The sequence below is a fragment of the Emydura macquarii genome, unplaced genomic scaffold, assembly GCF_026122565.2.
Source record: "Emydura macquarii macquarii isolate MOO-44397 ecotype Brisbane River unplaced genomic scaffold, CSIRO-AGI_Emac_v2 contig_1348, whole genome shotgun sequence".
In the NCBI taxonomy this organism is placed as follows: Eukaryota; Metazoa; Chordata; order Testudines; family Chelidae; genus Emydura; species Emydura macquarii.
Window position 1 is genome coordinate 20077816 of NW_027131485.1, and position 22220 is coordinate 20100035.

General features: G+C 41.8%; 1 protein-coding gene across 1 annotated transcript; it reads left to right on the forward strand.

The window, feature by feature from the left end:
* Nucleotides 1-1266: 1266 nt before the first annotated feature.
* On the forward strand, nucleotides 1267-22066 carry PLA2G10 (phospholipase A2 group X). Its single transcript, XM_067551518.1, has 4 exons — nucleotides 1267-1376; nucleotides 6585-6750; nucleotides 16682-16788; nucleotides 20475-22066. Exons 1-4 carry the CDS (start codon nucleotides 1322-1324, stop codon nucleotides 20618-20620), a joined length of 474 nt encoding a protein of 157 aa, XP_067407619.1. The 5' UTR covers nucleotides 1267-1321; the 3' UTR covers nucleotides 20621-22066.
* The last annotated feature ends 154 nt before the right edge of the window (nucleotides 22067-22220 follow it).

The window sequence follows — 22220 nt, forward strand, 5'->3', positions numbered from 1 at the left end:
GATGAAAAATTAGAAAGGGTTCAGAAAAGAAGTACAAGAATGATTTGAGGTCTGGGAAAACATGCCTTGTAGCAAGAGATTTATGAAAGTCAATCTATTTAATCTGTTCAAGAGAAGGTACGGGGATGACTTGATCAGAGTCTACCAGTACCTATGCAGAGAAGAGTTTTCTAATAGTACACTGCTCTTTAATCATACAGAAAAATCATAATGTGATCCAGTAGTTGGAAGCTGAAGCTAGACAAATTCAGGCTAGAAATAAGTTGCAAATTTTTAACAGTGAAGATAATTACCCTTTGGAACAACTTACCTAGGGAGCTGGAGGATTCACAACCACTTGAAGTCTTTCAAAAAGATATGTTACAGTTCAAACAGAAGTTACAGGCTTCATGCATACATCACTAAGTGAAGTCTATTATGGAGGAGGTCAGATTAGAGGTTTGTAATGAACCCTACTGCCTTAAGTCTATGAGTCTATAACTGCTTTTTCTGTTTGGAACATGTTCACCTGTTGCATATTGTCTAACTCCTAGATTGCTAGCTCTCTGGGGAAGGGACGGTCATTCTTGCTTTGTAGAACGCTGATTATAAAGGAGTTCTAATCTCTGTTGGTGGATTTTAGGCACTGCAGCAAATAGAAATAATAAGAAATATACTAATTCCTATTCTCCCCCAGCCTCAAATCCCTTTTTGGTGGCTGAAGAGCCAGTGCAGGTAAGTAGGAGCCCACAGCAGAGAGCGGAGTATCTTGCTCTTATGACTGTGCACAGAACTGATGCATGCATGTAGGAGTTTTAATATTTGTCCCCTGCCTTTTGAGATACTGACAAGATTTTGTGCTCTTGTCCTGAGGGTTTTACCTTGAGGATTTGTCGAATTATTACGATTATGAGAAGGGAAATAGTAAGGCTCGAGCATGCCAAGTTACACTACAGTGCAAAGCCGATAGTCTCTCGGGAGCAGGGCTCTAGGAGCTGACCCTGGCTACAGAGCCCAGACTCAGGTCTCTTGCTACCCAAGTGAGTGGTGCCACCACAATTCTCTTCCTTGATTCGCAGCAGAGCAGCAGCAGCAGGCGCCCCTCCCCAAGGGCGAGATGGACACGGGGATCTCACGCTCTGCACCCTGGGCACTCGAAGAACTGGGGTCAGAGGACAAGCCTTTATAGGCAGCAGATGCTGTTCTCACCCACTCACACACCGCTCACTGCGCGCAGCAGCTCTGTAAGGAGAGCGAGCCACGCACGCAGGCTGAGCGCCAGGGAGTCAGAAGCGCAGCCACTCACTGCCGGCCAGCCGCACCATCCCGCTGCGCGCTCCTCATGGGACCCCGGCGCCTGGTGTTCTTGCTGCCTCTGCTGCTCCTGCTTCAGACGGGTGAGTGGGGAGAGTGTGGGCCCTGACCCGGGGCTGTTCGACTGCCCCGGATTGTGCCAGGACCCAACTGCACCGAACGCAGGGGGAGCTGCCTTGGCCCCATTTGTCTGAAACAAGTCCCCGTGCACCAGACGCTGGGGAAGAGGGAGTTCCCCCCGGTGCTACGAGAGGGAAGCCAGAGTGAAAAGTTCAGGAGTAAAGTGTGAGAAATCACTTCATCTTAAACAGTTCTACAGCCTCCTCCAAGCGTCGCCCCAGACTGGGGACGAGGATATATTCCATTTCACCGCACACAAATCAGATCTGAGCTGCACTCATGCCTGTTCCCTGAGTTCACGTACACTCGGGTTGTGGCACTGTTATAATCGCTTGACACTTTCCAATATTATTCTGGCCGAGGAGGAGACGCCTTTGTGGGAAAGGGAAAGCGGGGGGAGGAGGAGAGGGTAAACCACGCTAATTTGTGTTATTTCAGAAATAACTAATTTAAAAAATTGTAAAGCATTTGGGCAACGTATAACTCAGCCAAATGACAAACGGCGATCGAAAATACTCAGATATACAGCTTGAGAGAGGATGTTTGTAATGTGCGCAAGGTACAGTTGGCACTGGCTTTTCAGTTTCTTGACTTCTGGGTGGTTATGTTTGCAATGCGAACGTTACAGTTAAAGTAGGTTTTGCTTTTTTTTTTTTTAAGGGGCTGTAAAACACAAATCAGTGCAACTATATGCAGGAGATTTACAAAACTCAATACTTTAGATTATAAATCCCAACAAAATAATCTATATTGTAAGACTATACATTTATCCATTGTTCATATGCAGTAGATATAGCTATATTAAAAATATTAAAACTGAAAAGTCAAACACACAAAGAGTAGGAAATGCCAGGATCAAGATTGCCTGTACAACCTTAAATCAGTCCCCATATGTGGGCACATTATGATATAGTCTTTAATTACATACTATTTTTCCATAGGGCTCCTCCCATGTTCATTGCCCAGAATGAGTAGTGTTCACTTCAGGAGCAGTTATTCAATATTTTATTTTCTCCAGATTGCTCAATTTACTACATACTATTCAAACTCAGCTCTAATAATTCCATGTTCACTTTTATCATGTTTTCTGTGTTGCTTTTTAATATAGCACGAGTTTTCTACAAACATTAATGATTTTATATTTCACAACACCTTGGTGAGGTGAGGGGGGTCTTATCCCCATTTTTCACATGGGGAACTGAGGCAGAGAGAGAGAGAGAAAGGTCAAAAGTAATAGATTCGGATGCCAAACTTGGGACATCTAGGACCCGATTTTCCACAATACTCAGCATTATCTCATTTTAGTTCTTCAAAGCACAGCTCCCACTAACTTCAGTTGCAACTGACTATTCAGCACTTCTACAAAGCAGACCAAGGGTATCACTTAGCGCACCCAGAAAATACAGAACACCGTATGAGAAGTTTGATTTAAGGGACTTACCTACCATAGGAATTCTGTGGCATTGATGGGGATAGAATCCAATTATCCAGGGAAGCATTTAACTGCCTTAAACAGGACAGTCCTTTTCTCTCTTCCTGCAATCCCGTCTGATTCACTACACACTTTCCAATTTCTGCAACAAATCAGGGATCCCACAGACAACAGTCTCCTTTATTACAGCATGACTCTACATTATAGATTCCAGTCTGTGCCCTGAATGAAGCAGGGGTCATGTGGAAGAAACATTCCAAATGAGCCCCAGGTTGGAGAGAGCATGCTCAGTCACTCCAGGAGGTAGCGCATGCACAATCGGGACACCCCTAGAAGTGGTGAAGCTTGAGCATGCATGGAATCTTGAAAAATCTGAACTGGTAGAAGTCTCTGAAGTTTCTACTGGGCATGTACAAAGATTTTTTTTAAAAACGTAGCCAATTTGGACAGATTTTCATAGAGAAGGAAGAAGGCGCACATCCTTGACACACAGGTCACCCCTTGCCAAATTACAAATACCTACTGCAAGACTGGGTGCTGCTAGAGCGCTTCAGAGAAAAGTTAATTAGAATTTTTTTTGTAAATATTGCAAAACAGCATTTTCTTGTAGTCTCGATCTCTGAAGTGGCTGAACTGTTGTGGCTCAAATGTTTAAACAAAATTGGTTGTGTGTGTGCGCCAGACACCCATCGGATGTGGAAAATTTCAGCCCAAAGGGTTAAAACTTGGCAAAAGTTATAATCAACTGTAGACAGGGTCTTATAATGGGAAGTGTCAAGCAGCCTTAATAGGCAGTGCTATAATAGGCTCCTGTAATTTATTTAGTTATGCATCAGTTTTATAAAGTTATACACCTCAAACCTCAGTGTAGGAAAAAAAATTATTTCCTTTGGCAGACGAAGCCTCCCGGTTCAATGGGTGAACTCTACTGCCATCTCCTCCTCACCCTACTGAGGGGCCCAGACCATCTGCAGCAGCACTTTCCACCCCAGCTTCAACCCTAATCCCAGCATGGTGCAGAGAGAAGGTCAGGAAGGGAGGAGGGACCAGCTTTCACGTTGCAGTAGCAACTCCTGGCCCTTGGGACTTAGTGGACTTTGCAACCTGGCACACTGGGTTTGGAAGTTTTGAAGTGTATTAGTAAATCAAATAAATCTCGTATACAGGGTAGGCAACCGCTAAATAGGTACATTAAATCTTATAGTTACAGTCCTGATAAATTGGAGATTATAGTTCTAGCATTCTGTGTCTGTTATAATGGATCTGCCTTTACCCCCAACATCCTAGTGCTTGAGGTCATAACTGTCGGTGAGACACTACTCCAATTCCCTCATCTGAGTCATTTATAGTCTTGCTTTGAAATCTAAGTATGAACACTATTACCTCTGTCATGACTACGAATCTGGCATAGATGATACAACGGAATTTAAAGCCAACATATCCTCCTATTATATGACCCAATTTTATTTAATGATGAAGAGGACTCTACTCCAATGAGCAAAGCTTTGCAGCTCCTGGCACTTAGGATACTGGTCGTTATGATGACATTTAGACATACTGTAGTAGAGGTCTATTTTTGCCCAGGCCTATGGGGTCACTGCCCACCCCAAAGGGCTGGGGGGCCCAAGCTGGTAGCCTGAGGGAATTTCCACCACTCATTTCACTTTAGGTAATGACACCAAGCAGCTCTGAAAGCTTTATTGCGTAGTCAGGTAGAGACATAATGAAAATAATCATAATTAAGTCTTACAGTAAGCTAACTTGCCACTATGTTTCTACTACTGTACATGCACCATACAAGAGCCTGATTATACAGGAGTCATGCACAGTGCATGTATACAGTTGTAGTGATAGCAAATTACACTGAGCTAAGGAGATAATTATGATTATTATAACAGAAACCCTCCTTTTCTGCCCCACATTCAGCCCTGCTCTTCCCCTGCCAGGGGTCCCTGAGAAGGAGTTGCCATCAGAGTCTGGAGTGGGCAGGAGCCCATGGAGTGGGCACCTTGCCCCAGCAGTGGCACAGGCTCCCCCCATACTGCAGCTTCCTGCCAGGGACTTCAGGAACAACCCAGCTTGCCCACTCTCACAAAAACCTTACCCTTCCCTGCTCGCTCAAGGCTGCCTGTTGGTTCCCGGCCCCAAGAGGACCTGCTATGGGTTCTGGCATGAGGGCCTGGCAGGCAGAGTGACACCCACATGCAGGCCAGGCTCCCTGCCAGCAGGAGGCTCCTTTTCCCTCCTTACCCTTAATTTTTAAGCACAGACCAGGACTAAGAAGTCATGATACTGGCCACTTGCCATCTAGTTTCTTATATTGGGCGCCTTTCCCTATATCTGAGCACCAAACAAAAACATTCTTGCCCACATGCTCAAGGTCTAACTCAATAGTTCCCAACCTGGGGGGCAGGACCCCACTGAGGGGGCACCAAAGATTACAGGGGATCCATTAGGTTTCAGTAATATTGAGGTCATTTAGCCACCCAAGCTCCCGCTGGGCACAGCAGCCTTGAGCTCCATGCCAGCTGGGGCGGAGGAGCAGCTCTCCCTCCCAAGATCCACATCGGCCAAGCGCAGCCCCCCCCCAAGCTCCATGCCAGCCAGAGTGGAGCAGCAGCCCCGAACTCTGCTCCAGCTGGAGCGGGGGAGCAGCTGCCCCCAGCTCCACACTGGCCCGGTACATGGCCAGAGAGGAGCAGCCCTGCGCCAGTGTGGGGATCTGGAGCAGTCCTGCGCCAGTGTGGGGATCTGGAGCAGCCCCAGCCAACCTGCCGAGCCCACCTCCACTACCCTCAGTCCATGAGGGATGGGAAGAGATGGGGCCACACAGGGCATGCGTGGGTGGCTGCACCATGGCAGGCTTAGCTTCTTACTCAGGTAAGAGTCATCATGTAATTTAGTGTTATCATTATACGTGTTTAAAGGAGTTATATGTGTTTATGGCAGGTGGGGGGAGGGGGGGCACACGTTTTACCTAGTATTAACTAGTGGGGCTTTCACTCAAAAAGATTGGGAACTACTGCTCAAACTGATCGCCGACATTGGGATCAGGAAGGAATTTTCCCCTAGATCAGACTGTCTGAGGTCCTGGAGGTATTTTACTTTCCTCAGCAACATGAGGCACTAGTCACTTGCAGCTTTAAACTAGTGTAAATGGTGAATTCTCTGTAACTTGAAGCCTTTGAAGACTTCAGTAACTCAGGCAGAAGTTAGGGCTCTAGTTCAGGAGGGGGTGAGGTTCTGCAGCCTGCAACGTGCAGAAGGTCAGACTAGATCACCATGATGGTCTCTTCTGACATTAAAATATATGTATCCTCACTCCAGGAAGAAACAGAGGCAGAGATATTATAGGCTCATCTATAAAAACACTTCGTTTGCAGAAGGAGAGGCTGTAAATCTACCTCATGTGAACCTGCCACACTCTTACAGACAGGCCTTAAGTGCCCAGCATCACACAGGAACTGTGTGGCAGAGCTGGGAACAAAACCCACATAGCCAGAGTCTTAGCACAAAGCCTTAGCCACAAGGGCTCTATAGGAAGGATGAGATTGTTATCTTACTACCCTCTTAAGAATTATGGCAAAAAAATATAAGCATTTAAATGTTAAAATCTCTAACATTCAAGGTAAAGACAACATTAACAGTTTCAAATAACTACAGCTTTAAATAAGTGCATAATGAACATTCTCGGAATGATTATTCAGATACTGAGTGAAGTGTTTTGGTTCTTCTATAGCTTATAAAGGTGCTTTGGGAAAAACACAGTCTAGGAATCGAAGAGGAATCCTTGAACTGGCTGGAGCCATTAAATGCAGTACAGGACGCACTCCCTTGGCCTATCTACATTATGGATGCTATTGTGGTCTGGGAGGAAGAGGCTGGCCTCAGGATAAAGTAGACTGGTAAGATAACATTTATATTTAATCAAAGTGCTGGATTTACCACTAGAAGGGTAAAAGAGAGCCTATTTTATTCTAAATATTTACCTGACTTACAGCCTATTTAACATTAGTGGGGTGTGTAAATGGGGGCAGTGTCTGGCCCAGTGGGCAAGGTGTAGCTTCAGAGTGCTAAAATTCCATTGCAATGAAATTTTTACATGAATATTTCTTGGCTTAGAACTCACCTCAGTGAGTTGTACTGGCTTTACAGGATGAGTTCACCACTTCACTGCTGTCCCAGACTTCATTTTATAAGCTATCTTCTCAGAGGAAGTTTTAAAGCTCATCCCTCTGATTTCTGTATATCAGAAACAATAGTGTTATTCTCACAAGGATAAAATGTGTCCTTCTACCAACTTGTAATGAAGAGCTGGAAAGATATTCCTTACTCTTTCCAGAAAAATATATTTATGGGCAGACCAAGGATGGAACGTTTCAGCCCCAAAAGTGAATGTTTCAGATTGTTACAAGTGCCTGAAAAAAGGAATCCATAAGGAAAACTGTTGAGCAAACAGACCAAGTATATTTATAAGTTAGTTATACATTTGTTTAGTTGTGTGTGTCAGTGTGGATCCCACGCTAGGTGCGCATGCACCTTATCTGTGCGACACTGGACTTTTTGGATAGCACTGTCCATCTGGGCCCCACGTATGCCCTGTGCCTGTTTGGAAGGAGAGCATATTCATCAGCCTCACTCCAATTGAGGGTGGTCAACTGACAAGCACTGCTGGCCAAATAGGTGCAGAACAGGGAGACATTCTTCCTGCCCAAGCTTTCCTCTGTGTTTCTGAGTCCTAAATTGTGGCTTATATCTTGCAAGTGATACCCCAAGGTTTGGAGTCACAATGCTCTTTACATGATCACCAGGGTGTCCATAGACTTGGCTGCCTTTTAGGGCAAGCTGGCCTTTTATGACGACTTGGCTCCTCAAGGGTTCATACCTCTTCATCACATGGACAGACAGTGCCTTATATTTACTGAAAGATTCCACAGTGTCCCTATGCCCTTTGGAAATCTATGCTCTTCCACCCTATTGAAAGGCATACCCTCAACCAACACACATCAGAGACTGGGCACCCACTCTTACCACAGACAGAATACCCAGATCCGGCAACACCCAAGGAAAAACAAAGGGAATTGACCCTCAACTCCAACTCCCCTCAATGACCTATCAGCAAATTTGATGGGATGGTCTAGAGCTGCATAGAGACCAGTCCATGGAGAATGAGTTTCGGTCTGCTTTGCATCATTCCACAAGGCATGGTTTGTCACATCAGATAGATAGGTACTAGAATCATAGCCCAATGGCTGCCACATCCAATTCTGTTCCCTATCCCCCCATCCCACCTTCTTCCCCATCCCTCTTCAGGGACTTTTCTCATGAAAGCCTGTTACAAACGGAACTGGCCTCATTGCTTTATCTAGAAGCTAAAGAAGAGAATCCTCAGAAACACAAAGGAAGAGGCTTCTACTCCAGATATTTCCTTATCTAGAATAAAGAGTGCACCATCTTATATGAGACCTCAGCTGCTTCAAATACATACAGCATCTCAGTTTCAGGCTGGTAATGCTTGCCTCCATCATCCCATCGCTCCAAACTCAAGAATAGGTCACTGCTCCAACTTGCATATCACTATCCACTTGGCCCACAGGAAGTATTTAAGATTCACAGGGGACAAGGATGCACTTCATCATCCCCTTTCTGCATGGTAGGCTATAGTTCTGGTAATGGTCCAGTCAGCATGGAGTGACTAAGATAGCAACAATCTGATGGAAAGCGCAGCGCTAACCCTTTGTCTTTCTGATCATGAAAGTAGCATCCAGCCATGATATTCCATCGGTAGGCAACTCCCATCAAACTTTTTGCCATGGCAGATAATGCCAAGTGCAGGAACTTCTGCTTCAAAGGAAATGTGAGCTCTGGCTCCCTTCCAAATGCCTTTAACTTTGGTAGTCTCAGGACTGCTGTACATCTTCCCACTGATTTCCAGGGTGATATTCAAATTCCAATGGGACCAAGCAATGGTCATCATGATAGCCAAAATTGCCTCTGCCAGTAGGGGGCTATCAGACCTCCTACAGAGGTCCAGCCATTTCCCCATATGCCTTTGCACCTGTTCAGATACGCTGTCTCAGAACCATGGTCAAATATTACTTCCAGACCCTATTATTGCTTCTGGTGGCCTGGATGTTGGCTAGTTGAACAGAACAGAGATTACTCCCTGCAGGTCCAGGAGATTGCTTCACATATTCAAACCCTCCACTAGGAAGCCTTACTCCTTGAAGCAGAGAAGACTTCCCATGTAGGCAGGTCAGTGTAAACTCTGTGTGAACCAGTGGACACCCCAATATCAATGATTCCAGACTGCACACTGCTGCTGAAGCAAGCAAGCCGAGGGAGCTAAAGTCCATCTGGCAGCAATATCAACATGCCATGCACCCATACAGTCATATTCAATCTTTTCACATTCCATGGTAGAGATTCTGCAATGGCCTTCTCCATACCTGTTCTCTGGTTAGAGACCATGCTCCCACATGGAAGCTTAATGTGGTTCTCCTACAGTTTATGGAGCCTCCATTCAAACAGTTACTGTAATGTTGTTATACCACCTCACCATTACAAGTCTCTGTCATAGCCATCATGCCAGCATGGAGAGTCAGAACTGCAAGCTCTCATGGCTGGACTGCAACATATATTCTTCCACAGTGACAACGTGGTGATTAAACTGCACCCTACATTCATCTCTAAAGTGTTCTCAGAATTCTGCCTGAACCAGTCTATTACTGTAAGAGTTTTCGTGTCTCAGCTGCACTCATCAGAAAAGAAGCTTCATACATGCCCAGCATACTGCTTTATTACAAAGATCAAACCTTTCAGAACTTCCTCCCTTGGTCTCTTTGTGCCCATATATCTGGTGTGTAGAAATGCCAAGTCATCTAGCCCCTGAGTGTCTTGAAGCATATGGAAATGTGTAATCTGCTATCAGTTGACTGGAAAGCTTCTCTCCCCAAAAAGTCAAGGTACACTATACCAGGACCAAAGTAACCTATTCAGCTTGCGTTAGAAATATACCGATCCCTGAGATCTGTAAGGCAAACATATACAGCAAGCCACTAACCATTATGAAACACTGTGCCCTTGACATGGCACCCAGAGCAGATACGAAGCTTAGAAAAGCAGTACTTCAATCCCTGTTTGACTGATACAGCTGAGATTCCTCTCTCTCACAATCTGGTGAGGGTACTGCTTGCCAGTCACCTACAGCAGGATCCACACTGACACATACTTACCCTACTTCGTAATTGTGATTCTTAGAGAGGTTGTAGTCAGTGTGGGTTCCATGACCTCCATCCCTGCTTTTGGAAGTTCTGAATACATGGGCTTTGAATTACAAGGGAACTGATGAAGGTTGGTGGCTGACCCACTCTTTATGATTCAGACTTTAAGGTCAGAAGGGACCATCTTGATCGAGTCCAGTGTTTCTCAATAACCGATCCATGGACCAGCATCAGTCCCTGAGATCTCCCTGACACAGTATAGGAAGCGGGTCCATGGCATCAAAAAGGTTGAGAAGCTCTGATCTAGTCTGACTTCCTGCACATTGCAGGCTACAGAACCTCACCTGCCCACTCCTGTAATAGGCCCCTAACCTCTGGCTGAGTTACTAAAGTCCTCCAATGATGATTTAAAGATTTCAAGTTACAGAGAATCCAGCATTTACACTAGTTTAAACTTGCAAGTGACTCGTGCCCTAAGCTGCAAGAAAGGCAAAAACCACCCAGGGTCTCTGCCAATCTGACCAACGGGAAAATTCCTTTGCAATTCCAAATATGGGAATCAGTTAGACCCTAAGCATGTGGGCAAGACCCACCAGCCAGACACCTGGAAAAGAATTCTCTGTAGTAACTCAGAGCCCACTCCATATAGAGTCCCATCACTGGCCATTGGAGATATTTGCTGCTAGCAGTCACAGATCAGGTACATACCATTGTAGGCAGTTTCACAATAGCATTCATTCCATAAACTTATCAAGCTCTGTCTTGAAGCCAGTTAGGATTTTTGTCCCCATTGCTCTTCTTGGAAAGTTGTTCCAGAACTTCACTTCTTTGATGGTTAGAAACCTTTGCCTAAATTTCAGGACTAAACTCGTTGCTAGACAGTTTATATCCATTTGTTAATGTGTCCACATTGGCACTTATCTTAAATAACTCCTCTCCCTCCCTGGTACTTATAGAGAAAAATCATATCTCCCCATAGCCTTTTTTTGGATAGGCTAAACAAGCCAAGCTCTTTGAGTCTCCTAAGGTAGGTTTTCCATTCCTCGGATTATCCTCAAAGACCTTCTCTGCACATGTTCCAGTTTGAATTAATCTTTTTTAAACATGAGAGATTAGAACTGCACAGAGTATTCCAGATGAGGTCTCACCAGTGCCTTGTATAATGGTACTAACACTTCCCAGTCTCTACTAGAAATACCTTGCCTGATGCAGCATAAAAAAGGCTAATGCAGTTCTAGGATGCATCTCCTTGGCAGCTCAGTCATCTTGTGAGCAACCAATACATGCAGGTCTTTCTCCTCCTCAGTCACTTCCAACTGATACATCCCCAGCTTATAGTAAAAAGCTTGTTATTAATCCCTAAATGCATGACCTTGAACTCTGCACTATTAAATTTCATCCCATTTCTATTACTCCAGTTTTCAAGGTTGACCAGATTTTCTTGTATGATATTCTGGTTCTCCTCCATATTGGCAATACCTTCCACATTTGTGTATCTGCAAATTTTATTAGCGCACTCCCACTTTTTGTGCCAAGGTCAGTAACAAAAATGTTAAGTAAGATTGGTCCCCAGACTGATCCCTGAGGAACTCCACTAGTAACCTGTAACCCTGTAGCCTCCACCCTGACAGATCACCTTTCAGTGTGACCTGTTGTAGTCTCCCCTTTAACAAGTATTTTATCCATCCTTCAATTCTCATATTAAATTGGAGAAGATGGAAAAACTTAATCAAACTTAATCAAAGACATCAAAGAACAAGCTGAAAGTCACGTCTGCTATTGTACCAGCAATCAAGAGGTCACAGAGAAGCGACGTGACACAGCAGAACTGAAAAACTAAAAAAGACTAAATTAGTAATTTCCCATGCGGAACTGTATCAAATGCATTACTGAAATCCATGTTTGGGCGCGTGTATGTGTGTGTGTGTGTGTGTGTGTGTGTGTGTAGATTAGATCTACTGCATTTTTTTTTGTCTAAAAAAATCAGTTATTTTCTCAAAAGGAGGAGATCAGGTTGGTTGGCACAATCTAGCTTTTGTAAAAGCATGTTGTATTTTATCCCAATTGCTGTTCAACTCCGTGTCTAACTACTTTCTCTTTCAAAATTTGTTCCAAGATCTTGCATACAATTGAGGTAGTTTCCCACATCACTCTCCCCCCTCTTCTTAATAGGAACTATATTAGCAATTCTCCAGTCATAAGGTACGGCCTCCAAGTTTAAAGATTCATTAAAAATCCTCTCTCTTGGACTTGTATGGAAGCACATAAGCACAAGCATGCATAACCCCACAGACACAGCTATGAAAAATTAAATCTGGTTGTGTGTGCATGGGCGGTTATAGTGGGATCCACACAAACATCAACATCTTGAACTACAATCAGTATAGGGTAAGCATCCATACTTTTAAAATCTCAATATATAGATGTAAACCACGCTGCAGTACGATGGCTTGTCACAGGTTTCATTTGGTAAAGCTAAGAAATAATGGCTGACCAGGAGGCACTTCCTGGCAGGAGTTAAGAAAATGCTTTAGATTTTTCAACTACAAAATGCCTGCTTTAAAGATAATCATTATTAATATGAACCTACTAAGACACTTTCACCCCCCTCCGCATTCTCTGTTATATCTCAAGTTGGGGATGTTGGTACCTAAGAGTAAATGGTATTGTAACCAAAAGGAGAGCAGAACTTTATTCTGACTATTTCTTTAGGGCTTGAATATATAAACAGATCATATTTTAGACTCCTTTTTGTATTGAAATCTTAACTGTATGTGGAGTAAATTTGATGACAATCTGGCTGGTTATTTCAAGTTTTTGAGTGTAACAGCTGACATTTATTTTGTAGACAATTTTGTGGAAGGTAATTGCTACTTCAATTACTAAACTGGGACTACAAGTGGAAGGAAGAGTATTATCTTTGCTTGTGGTCACTGTAAGCTGACAGATAATGATGGAGTGCCCATACTTTGAAAATCTTTCATTCTGGGGTGTATTTTTCAGATGCCATAAGGAGCCTATGGTGGCAAGCCAGCTTCCTACTTATAAAACATGGCTAGCTATTTGTGGTATGAACTTAGTGTGTACACAACTTGCCTTCTTTTGTCTTGGTTTTTAAGACATCTTTATGCAGTATCTCAATTTGGACAGCAATTAGAAAGTGCAAGATATTTATGAATATTTTGGCTTTACAAAAGGTAGTCAAGAGTTCTTATTCTTCCTGTTTTAATCACAACAGCTACATTACTTGCATAAAAATTAAAAGACATAGCAATTCTTAAGCATACTTTTGTATTTAACCATTTGAAATATAAATTAATTAAAATGTATTCCTAAACTTCAGCTAGGGAAAGGGTGTTTGTTTTTACATAAACATAGACCCTGTCTACACTTACCTCTGGGATTCGGTGGCAGTTGACGGGAGTTATGCAAACTACGCAAAAAACTTGTGCAAATCCCTGTGACCCTTCCATGCCTAGGGTAGCCATCTGAAAATCCCAATGTCAGGGCAGGCTGCAAAAGGAGAGCAGATTCTCCCAGCACTGGTGGGTGGCACTGAAGCCAGACTTCCCAACCAGCCACAAACTATGCTGCTGATTTCCCACACTGGTTATCAAGAAGCCAGTATACAAATACACACAGCCCCCTACACTGTATTTCAGTTTCTGGCTCCCAATCAGCCACTAGGTCCAGTAAAGAGACCAGTTATTTAAAACTCTATGCTCTTTACTAAAAAGGTTCCTCCTGACCCCAAAGGGTCAGCCACAGTACCAGATTAATATAAGATTGGTTCTTACCCAAAATACCACGCTGCCAGCCCATCCTTTAGTAACTAAAATTAAAAGTTTATTATAAAACCAAAGAAAAACTATAAGAGAAATGTTAAAGGATTAAAGCAATCAGATATATACAAATGATTTGAAAGTCCATATACATCAGGTTTCTAGAAGAACTGTGGAGTTTGCAGGCTTGTATAGTCCAGTACCTGGATGGGTCTCAGTCCTTTGTTTCACAGCTTCAGTTGCAGATGATTTGATCCAGAGGCAGATAGGTGGCTGAAGCTGAAGAGGATTGACAACAAAATGGATTCCAAGGCTTCTGCCTTATATGTCCTCTGGCCCCTGCCATGCTGCTTGTGGAATTTTACAGGAACCAAAATGGAGTCCAGAGTCACACGGGCAAGTCCTGGTGACTCATCAGATATATCCCTGGCTTCTCCCCTGGGCCCCTTGCACCTGTGAATGTCTCAATGGGCCATTAAGCAGGCTATTGTTCTGCAGCCATCCTGTCTGAGATGTCACTCTCAGACAGCACAATCTGAGATACTGATATACCAAACATATCTATAACTTCCATTACACATGTAACACATGAACATAAACATCCTCTTCTTACTTAGCACATTATAGCCTTTCTAACAGGACCTGACACAGAATATCTCACATGAATTATGACTTTGACATACTGGTGTCAAACAATATACTAAATGTCCCCTGCCCCAATCCAGCCAGCATGACACCCCCAATGCGAGACTGGTGTAGAAGGGAGTAATCAGAGCTCCTGAATATACCTCAAGGGCCCCCCTTATCCAGCCAGTGTGACACTCCCTTTGACTTCTCTGCTCCTCTTCTGCACGCCATCTTCACTGCACTGCGCCGACGGGAACCGCATTCCCATCGATGCAGCGCTATGCCACTTTTGAAGGTGGTCTTAGGACATTGATTTCTGGATCGACTGAGCAGGTCTTCACTGACCATAGCTGTAGCCATAGTAAGTTTTAACTCCATGAGGCAGCATAATCTAGTAGTTAGAACATGGTAACGGAAACCATAATTTCCGGACCTATATTTCTGACTACCTCAGTCCTGCTGAGAGACTTTGGAAAAGTCACCTAATTTTTCTGTGCCTTATTTTGTTACCTGTTAAATATTTACCTACATCACAAGAGCATTATGAGGCTCTGTTTGTGAAGTACTTTGCAATCTTTAGATGAAGGGTCATGTTGAGCTGCCTAGTATTAGTTTAATGAATTGTAGCAAAAAAAATCATTTGTGGTTTATTCAGCTGTCAGCAATTTGTAAAATCAAGACAAAATAAAAACTTGATAGTGCAGAGAGTCAAAGCAGTACTTTTTCATCTTTGTAGATCCAGATCCAATCTAAGTGTTATCTAAAAAGTCACTTATGCACTGCAATACATTTGTCACTCCAGAAGAGAATTGATGCCATGACTGAACAAAATGGGCTCACTCTCACATTTGAACAGAAACAGTATACAGTACCAGCAACTACTGCATAGTTAAAACTCAAGAGTTTGTAGCAGAACCTACAGCTGCCTAATTCCAGATCCACCCACCCTCGAGCAGCCCCAGCTGTCAAAGGCAGTTGCAAGAGTAGTGACTCTGGCTTAAGGTGGTGTACAGAATGCTAGCAATTTTACAATACAATACTCTTTCCTGTATAGACTTTCTATATTAACTTTCTTAATTATGAAGGCTTTTTAAAAACAAAAAGGATGAGTCATTTTGAGTTATCCAAATTTTTTCTACATTAGCAACTCAATTTCACTCATTAAATGACTCAACGAGTTAATTCAACAGCGCTGGCCAAATAAATCCCAAGCAACAATTCTGCTTTTATTATTCTGATTAAAACAGCAGTCATGTCTGTTTACTGTAGGGCCATACACTCTGCAAGTATTGCTTGGTTCTTTACGTAAGCTATAACATTGTCCTTTAATCAAGGTAAAGTCTTTATTTAAGCACAATACTATTTAATAGACCTTATGATCTTATCTTCATTAGTAATAAAACCCCAAAACGGGTGCCCTTAACTGTGACAGACAACTGTGCCAGCATACTATCATACTTGTAAGGTACATCTCCACTGCACACTTCTTTTTGAAGCATATAGTGTACATATCCATGTAATACCCCCCACCCCGCTGCCTCCAGGTAAAAACAATGGACACAGTGAGGCACAACTTACGCAAGTAAAGACACACGTAAAGGGAGTAGGTACTTGAGTGTGTGAGCCAGTAGGGAGCCATATAGGGTATGTAACTGACTACATACCTGCACCCTTCAGGCTTGTCTTTACTCTACTTGCCTAAGCCATGCCTCACGTGCACGCACGCACTACATCATGCCACCAAAAGGTGTGTGTAGTGTGGACATCACTTTAGTGTGAATGGGCCCTGTCACTGGGCAGTTTCTTGGGAAACACACAAAGCTCATTGTGATTAACTGAGAAAACTGCAGAATTATCCTGATAGAATCATTTGAGAGCAGAAGAGTAAACATGCAGCTAGATTATAGTGAATGTGGATCTTAGGTATTCTACTCTTGTTTTCTTCAATGCTGGTTATGATATATGAATAAACACCAAAATAATTTTGTTTAAGAGCTATACTACATTTAAAGCCAATTATCTATTCTCTCATTAAGATTCTTGACTAGATCTAGAAGAATTTGTTCATGGAGACATTTTCTATTTTGTGGTTGCATAGCATATGTATTGCTAGGAAAGCGTGCCAACAAGAGCATTACAAACATTGCATGACCATACAGTATTATAGGAAGATAAACATAAATCCATCTTTTTATTGCTGTCAGGTGCTGCTTTAAGCATGACTGCTGCTATAGTAAGGCAGAGCAAGCAGGCTGTAAACCTAAGATACAGAGCTATAACTGGGAATGTGAAGACAATGCTGCTGTGTGTGGTGAGTAACTAATTAATTCTATTTCCTTTCTGGTACATGTTCATAGAAAATTAACACAATTCCAGTCTACCAGTTATAACTTCCTTATTTTGTCCTCCTCTGCTCTTTGGCCCTTCTTTCTTTGCATCATTTCTATTAACACTCCTATTGTTCCTAAATTCGTTCATCTCTCAAGATTTAACTTCAGTGAGATTCAAAATGACCAGAGCTTTAAAGTGAGGGATTACATAATGATGAGTTTTCTATGACTGGGTATACATATCCAATCTTTTATGCAGTGCAATACAAGACAACTTTAAAAGAAGTTATCACCAATCATACAATTTGCATTATCATACTGCTAGAACCACACTATGCTGCATTGCTATGGTCACAAATGGAAACTTCCAAGATAGCCAATGCCAATAGTAGGCTCAAATGTCAAGTATAAACTGAAGTACATTCAAATGTGTCTTACAATTTACATACAGCAGGAGGCATTCCCCCATCTGAATATTCAAAATGAACATAAGCACACCTGGGATGACTGTTGTTTCTATGCATTTTAGTCCAGTGATTCTGGAACTTTTTCATTCTTTGCCTACTTCAAAAGAAAAAATATCCCTTCGTAAGCCACCTTTCCTCCCAGATACTCAATTTCTTGCTGCTGGGTTCTCAAAATATTTCACTCTGCAGCCTAATGGGAAGGGCTCCACTGAATTATGGCTATAATTTATGAACCGTTGCTTTAGTAAATGTGGAAATGTTGATGTAATAACGCTTTAGGGTATTAGATTTGCATATGAGAGTAACATGTCCACAAACACTATCATTTTGAAAATAGTTTGAAATTCATACTTCAGAATTCCTTGGGTCAAGCACCTTTAAAAATGTGTTTTTCTCCCATAAAATTTAAGTTACAACACATTTGCCAAGCTATAGGAGGAGAGGAGAGTACTGCTAGGTAACGACATGGCCAGCTGAAAAACCCATGTAAATTAAAAAAGGTAATCTGGCTGTACAATAGCTAAAGTATGTCAAATTGATCACATGTCCAATTCCTAAATTAAAGGATCAGCTCACTTGCAGAAGCAGCTCTCATGGAAGTCAGCATAGGAATTCATTGAGCCCTAAAATTTGGATAAGTAAAACTAATGTGAAAGAGGAAGAGCATGGTTTTCACATTTAAAATATACATGTTCAGCAAAAATGCTGTTTAAAAACATGTTTTTTGATGCACCAGAGTTTTGGCCATAAGCTTTAACATATCTTCAAGAAGTAGAATAGAATTATGATGAGTAACGTTCAACTTTCTCTCTCTCTTGGAAGGAAGTCAAGTTATCTCCCTTTAGCTGCAAGAAATATCTTTAGTGGAGAGCCAGAAACAAACACTGAAATATGGGAATTCAAGTAATGTTGTTCAGATAGAATTTTGCTCAAATTAAATCAAAAGTAATGAAATTAGAAATAAGACTTCACTCTACACACACAGTAAGGTTCGGAGTGGAAAGATTTTGCAGTTAATTTGAAAACTTTCATTTAAAGAAGTAAATCTTGAGGTTATTAATCCTTTCTGCAAGTTTCCACAAAATTTGTATACTTGCTAATAGGGATTCCAATAATTGAAAAGAGCATGTATGTGGATTCTTACCATTATTGTCACCAATTTAATTTGATACATCTAGTAGGAAATATGCTTTGTCATCACATACCCTCTGTAGATTAGAGAAGAAAAATGTTTTTCTATTCATGTAGCTATATTTCAACATAAAATTGGTTTCTGACTTCAGAAGGTGAAGATTGGGAATGAAATAGACCTTTCTAATACAAAGTATATAAACTAGGAAGACTGGAGGTTAACAGATAGTAAGTTTGTGTAACATACCTCTGCAGCCTCAGTAACTTGTACCTATTTTTTAGCTTTTCACTTTTCATCTACTTACCTGACCCCCCTATTTTTATAATTGTGCACATAATAGCAAAACAGAAGCTGAAGAGGTTAGTCTGTAACTAAGTTTACAAAAAGGATTGAGCCCACAAAAGTTGTAAAACTGGCATTAGTGGTCTCAGCAAGTTTAATTCTACTTGCCTGAACTAAGTTTTTCCATTACAGGATTATATAAAACTGGGCAACACAATGTGCTGTAGTACTTGAAATTCAAGACAAAAAAGGTACTCACCTATAATTGCAGTTCCAAGTGTATTGCCCCTGAAGAGGCAAACCCTGGGAGCAAAAAATCTGAAGCCATCTACAAAACAGTTACTGTTGGTATCACACCAAAATATGGACCTTGATATGAGATAAGAAGTTGTCTCACCAGTGGGTTTCTTATCACCACTCATTCCTTCTTACAACTAGTCATTTAGCCAATAGAAAAGGCATGTTTTGAACTCACTTTGTTTTGCCAAAGTGTACATGAGAATTAGTTTTAGTCTAGTATATTTAAATGCATGTTATGCTGCTTTGGGGGACAAGGCTAGATTATAAAATAGTGCATTAGCCAACTAGTGCTTGTGATTAATCTTAGGTGTCCTTGGACTGATCACAACCAACTAACTTTTTTTTAAAAAGGTGTTAAGCCATGTCTTTACTAGGACTAAAAATGTTAACATATTTTAACCAATTTTTAAAAAACGTGATCTATTTTTCTAGACTGATCTAAAGGTGGCCTGCGAGTAACAGCCAAAAAAAAGTCTATTGCTGACCACTGAGCCATGCTAGTGAAAAGCAGAATATTAAATTGAGTGCCTGGCATGCCTCAGAGGAGAAAAAGTTTGGGGCGGGGAGAGATAGGAAGAGTGCTATACTGCATTTTTCTTATTTAAGATCTTGTCTATTCTACAGATCAAACTCAGGATATGTTACAACATGGTCATATTTCAAGTACAATTCCATTTCATAGCATGGACTAGATCTTAACCATGATCCACAAGACTGTACTGTCACTGTGTTATTTGGGGACAGAGTCTATGCTTTTTAATTCAACTTTGATTTAACAGTGTCAGAAGACAACTGATATAAGTGGGTTCTCTAAGACGATTGCATTGCTCTTTACATCACTGTGTATTACAAATACCTGATCAAATTTCAGAGTTGGAAGAAATAAAAAGGAGCATGTTGCTGAAACATGACTATTACAATATTTACACAAACAAAAGCTAAGGGAAAGACACAGAAAAAAAGAGGTACTTCTCTCTCACAGCTCTGACTAGAACAAAGAGAGGACACAAAACAATTACCATTACTCCTTTGTGAAGAGATGCTAAACTAATAAAATCCCTCCATTTTGTGAGAATAAGAGGATTAAAGAAAAATTCTTTACTGAGGTGTCTGCACTTCCCAACACAGTTAGCAAAATTAATTTCTCAGCTACAGTGACCTCTGCAGAGGAGACTGCTCACAAATACTCTCTCCTTCCTCTATCTCCGTCTGCTGGGAGGTAATATCTCTAGGCTCAGTCTTGCCCAGAGAATTTGGGAGAATTCTGCTTTACCACATAAAAAAGTGTAATACATATTTTGAAATTTTGTGAATAGACTAGGAAAGATAAGACAGTTGGTTAAAGTAAAAGCCTTGTTAAAAAATTAAGATATTACTATTTATATGGCAACTAACATTACTCAGGACTACTTTTATTTCTTGCTGTTACCATTTGATATCTTTTAATTACATTAAACCACCCTTTGTACTTCATTTTCTGTTCCAGATTCACTAGAAGACAAATGCCAAAAAATAGTGTGCAAATGTGACCGCAAAGCTGCCAAATGTTTGACTGAAGCCCCTTATCGTCCAATGTACATTTTTTGGCCGGATTTTATGTGCGGTGAGAATCATCCAAAGTGTAAATTTTAGTGAGTTAGGAGGACGTTAGGCTAATATTTATAAAAACTGTATGTTTTTTAATTTAAAAATAAAATTTCTCCAATAAAAAATGGTAGTGGTGACGGATTTTTTCCAGCAATGTTTGTACCTGCCTAGCTTTCATAATGCATAAGCTAAAAGCAAATTTAGTGGTCCTTAGCAGCTGGGAAACTAGCAACCAGGAAACTATAGTAGCCTTTGCTGACTAAATGTAAAGAAAGATTTTGCCAGAGATTTCTATTAGTCTCTGAACCTGTATCATCACAAGCAGCAATGGAATGTCACCTATAGGAAAAGCTGTCACCATGTTGTTCACTGCAAGATACTTATTTTCTTGTATGTTTTTCTATCACACACATTTGCAAAACAGCATGTATGGATGCAGTGAAAACCTATACTTTTAAACTTCATTTGAATCCTGACATCAGTTCAAGCTAGAATTTTATCATTAGATTTAGCCAAGGGAAAGGCACACTCAAAGTGACAGTCAACATTAAAAGCCCTTCTTCACCTGTATTATTAGCAACACTTTTGATAGTAAATTACCGTTGTTTATTCACTAATTCATAGCTTAAGTTGTGCATTTCACTTGGCCTAGGCAACACAATCAGACTGTTTAGGTTCACGGTCTTGTTCACATTCACTTGCACAATGAACCTGTATTTACAACACTGCAGTGTTTAAATAAAGAGAGACATTAAGTCACTGACTTCAGAATGGGTCAAATCCTGGTCCCTTTGTGCAACTTGAGTCCCATAGAGACCAGCAAAAAGAAATCCTGCCTGCCCCTCACATTCCCAGATATATAGCAGCAACACAGACACCAGTGGCCACTAATGTGACCTCTGGGTTGCAGCAGCTCAATGGTTGTTAGGTGGAAATAATAGTTATGTTTATGTGCCCTTCTTTCGGTTGTAAATAGCATAAACAATAAGGGAACTCCATCGTGGATTTAGAATCCATTTTAGAATTGGCTTCAGACAGGCAGGATGCTAACACTTAGCAGGCTGCCAGCAGGTGAAGTCTTCCCAGTGACAGCGAAAGGCGGGAAACCTAAGAATCGGTGCCATATGCAAAGCCTGAGCAAAGCGGGAAAATCCCAGCAGTGGATTGGCTAAGATCAGTCCCTGGGAAGTTATTTAAGGCAGTGAGTGCCAGGGAAAGGGCTGCCCATCTGAGTGGTTGCGCGGCTATGGACCGAGGATGAGAAGAAGACGGGGCTAGGAGGAGATCGTGACCAGCACTCCCTGGGAGGGAGAGAAAAGAAACTGTAATTACTATCGCAGACTGAGGGGACCAAAGGGGTTGTGTTCTAAGGTACCGGGTCTGGGGTTCACTCCCCCATCCTGTCTCAACACCAGTGTTTATTATATCTGTGTTAAGTGGGAATAGTGTTTCTGACATGTCCCAAAATAAAAGCTGTTTGGTTGCACCTTACTGGGTATCAGTCTCAGTCAATTCACCCGGTGACAGATCCGGTAATCAGGTAAAACGAATCAGGAACATTTTGACTAACAGTTGCATGAAGAAGCCTCACTCCACAGAAGTAGGTATGAGGAGTGGGTAAGCCACTGGAACTCTCTCTCTCTCT

Bases quoted from the DNA above. Each gene is read 5' to 3' on its own strand.
- PLA2G10 (XM_067551518.1), top strand. From the start codon at position 1,322: ATGGGACCCCGGCGCCTGGTGTTCTTGCTGCCTCTGCTGCTCCTGCTT. The intron at 6,751-16,681 runs GTAAGATAACAT...TATTGCTGTCAG, and splicing joins CCTCAGGATAAAGTAGACTG to GTGCTGCTTTAAGCATGACT. The intron at 16,789-20,474 runs GTGAGTAACTAA...TTTCTGTTCCAG, and splicing joins AGACAATGCTGCTGTGTGTG to ATTCACTAGAAGACAAATGC.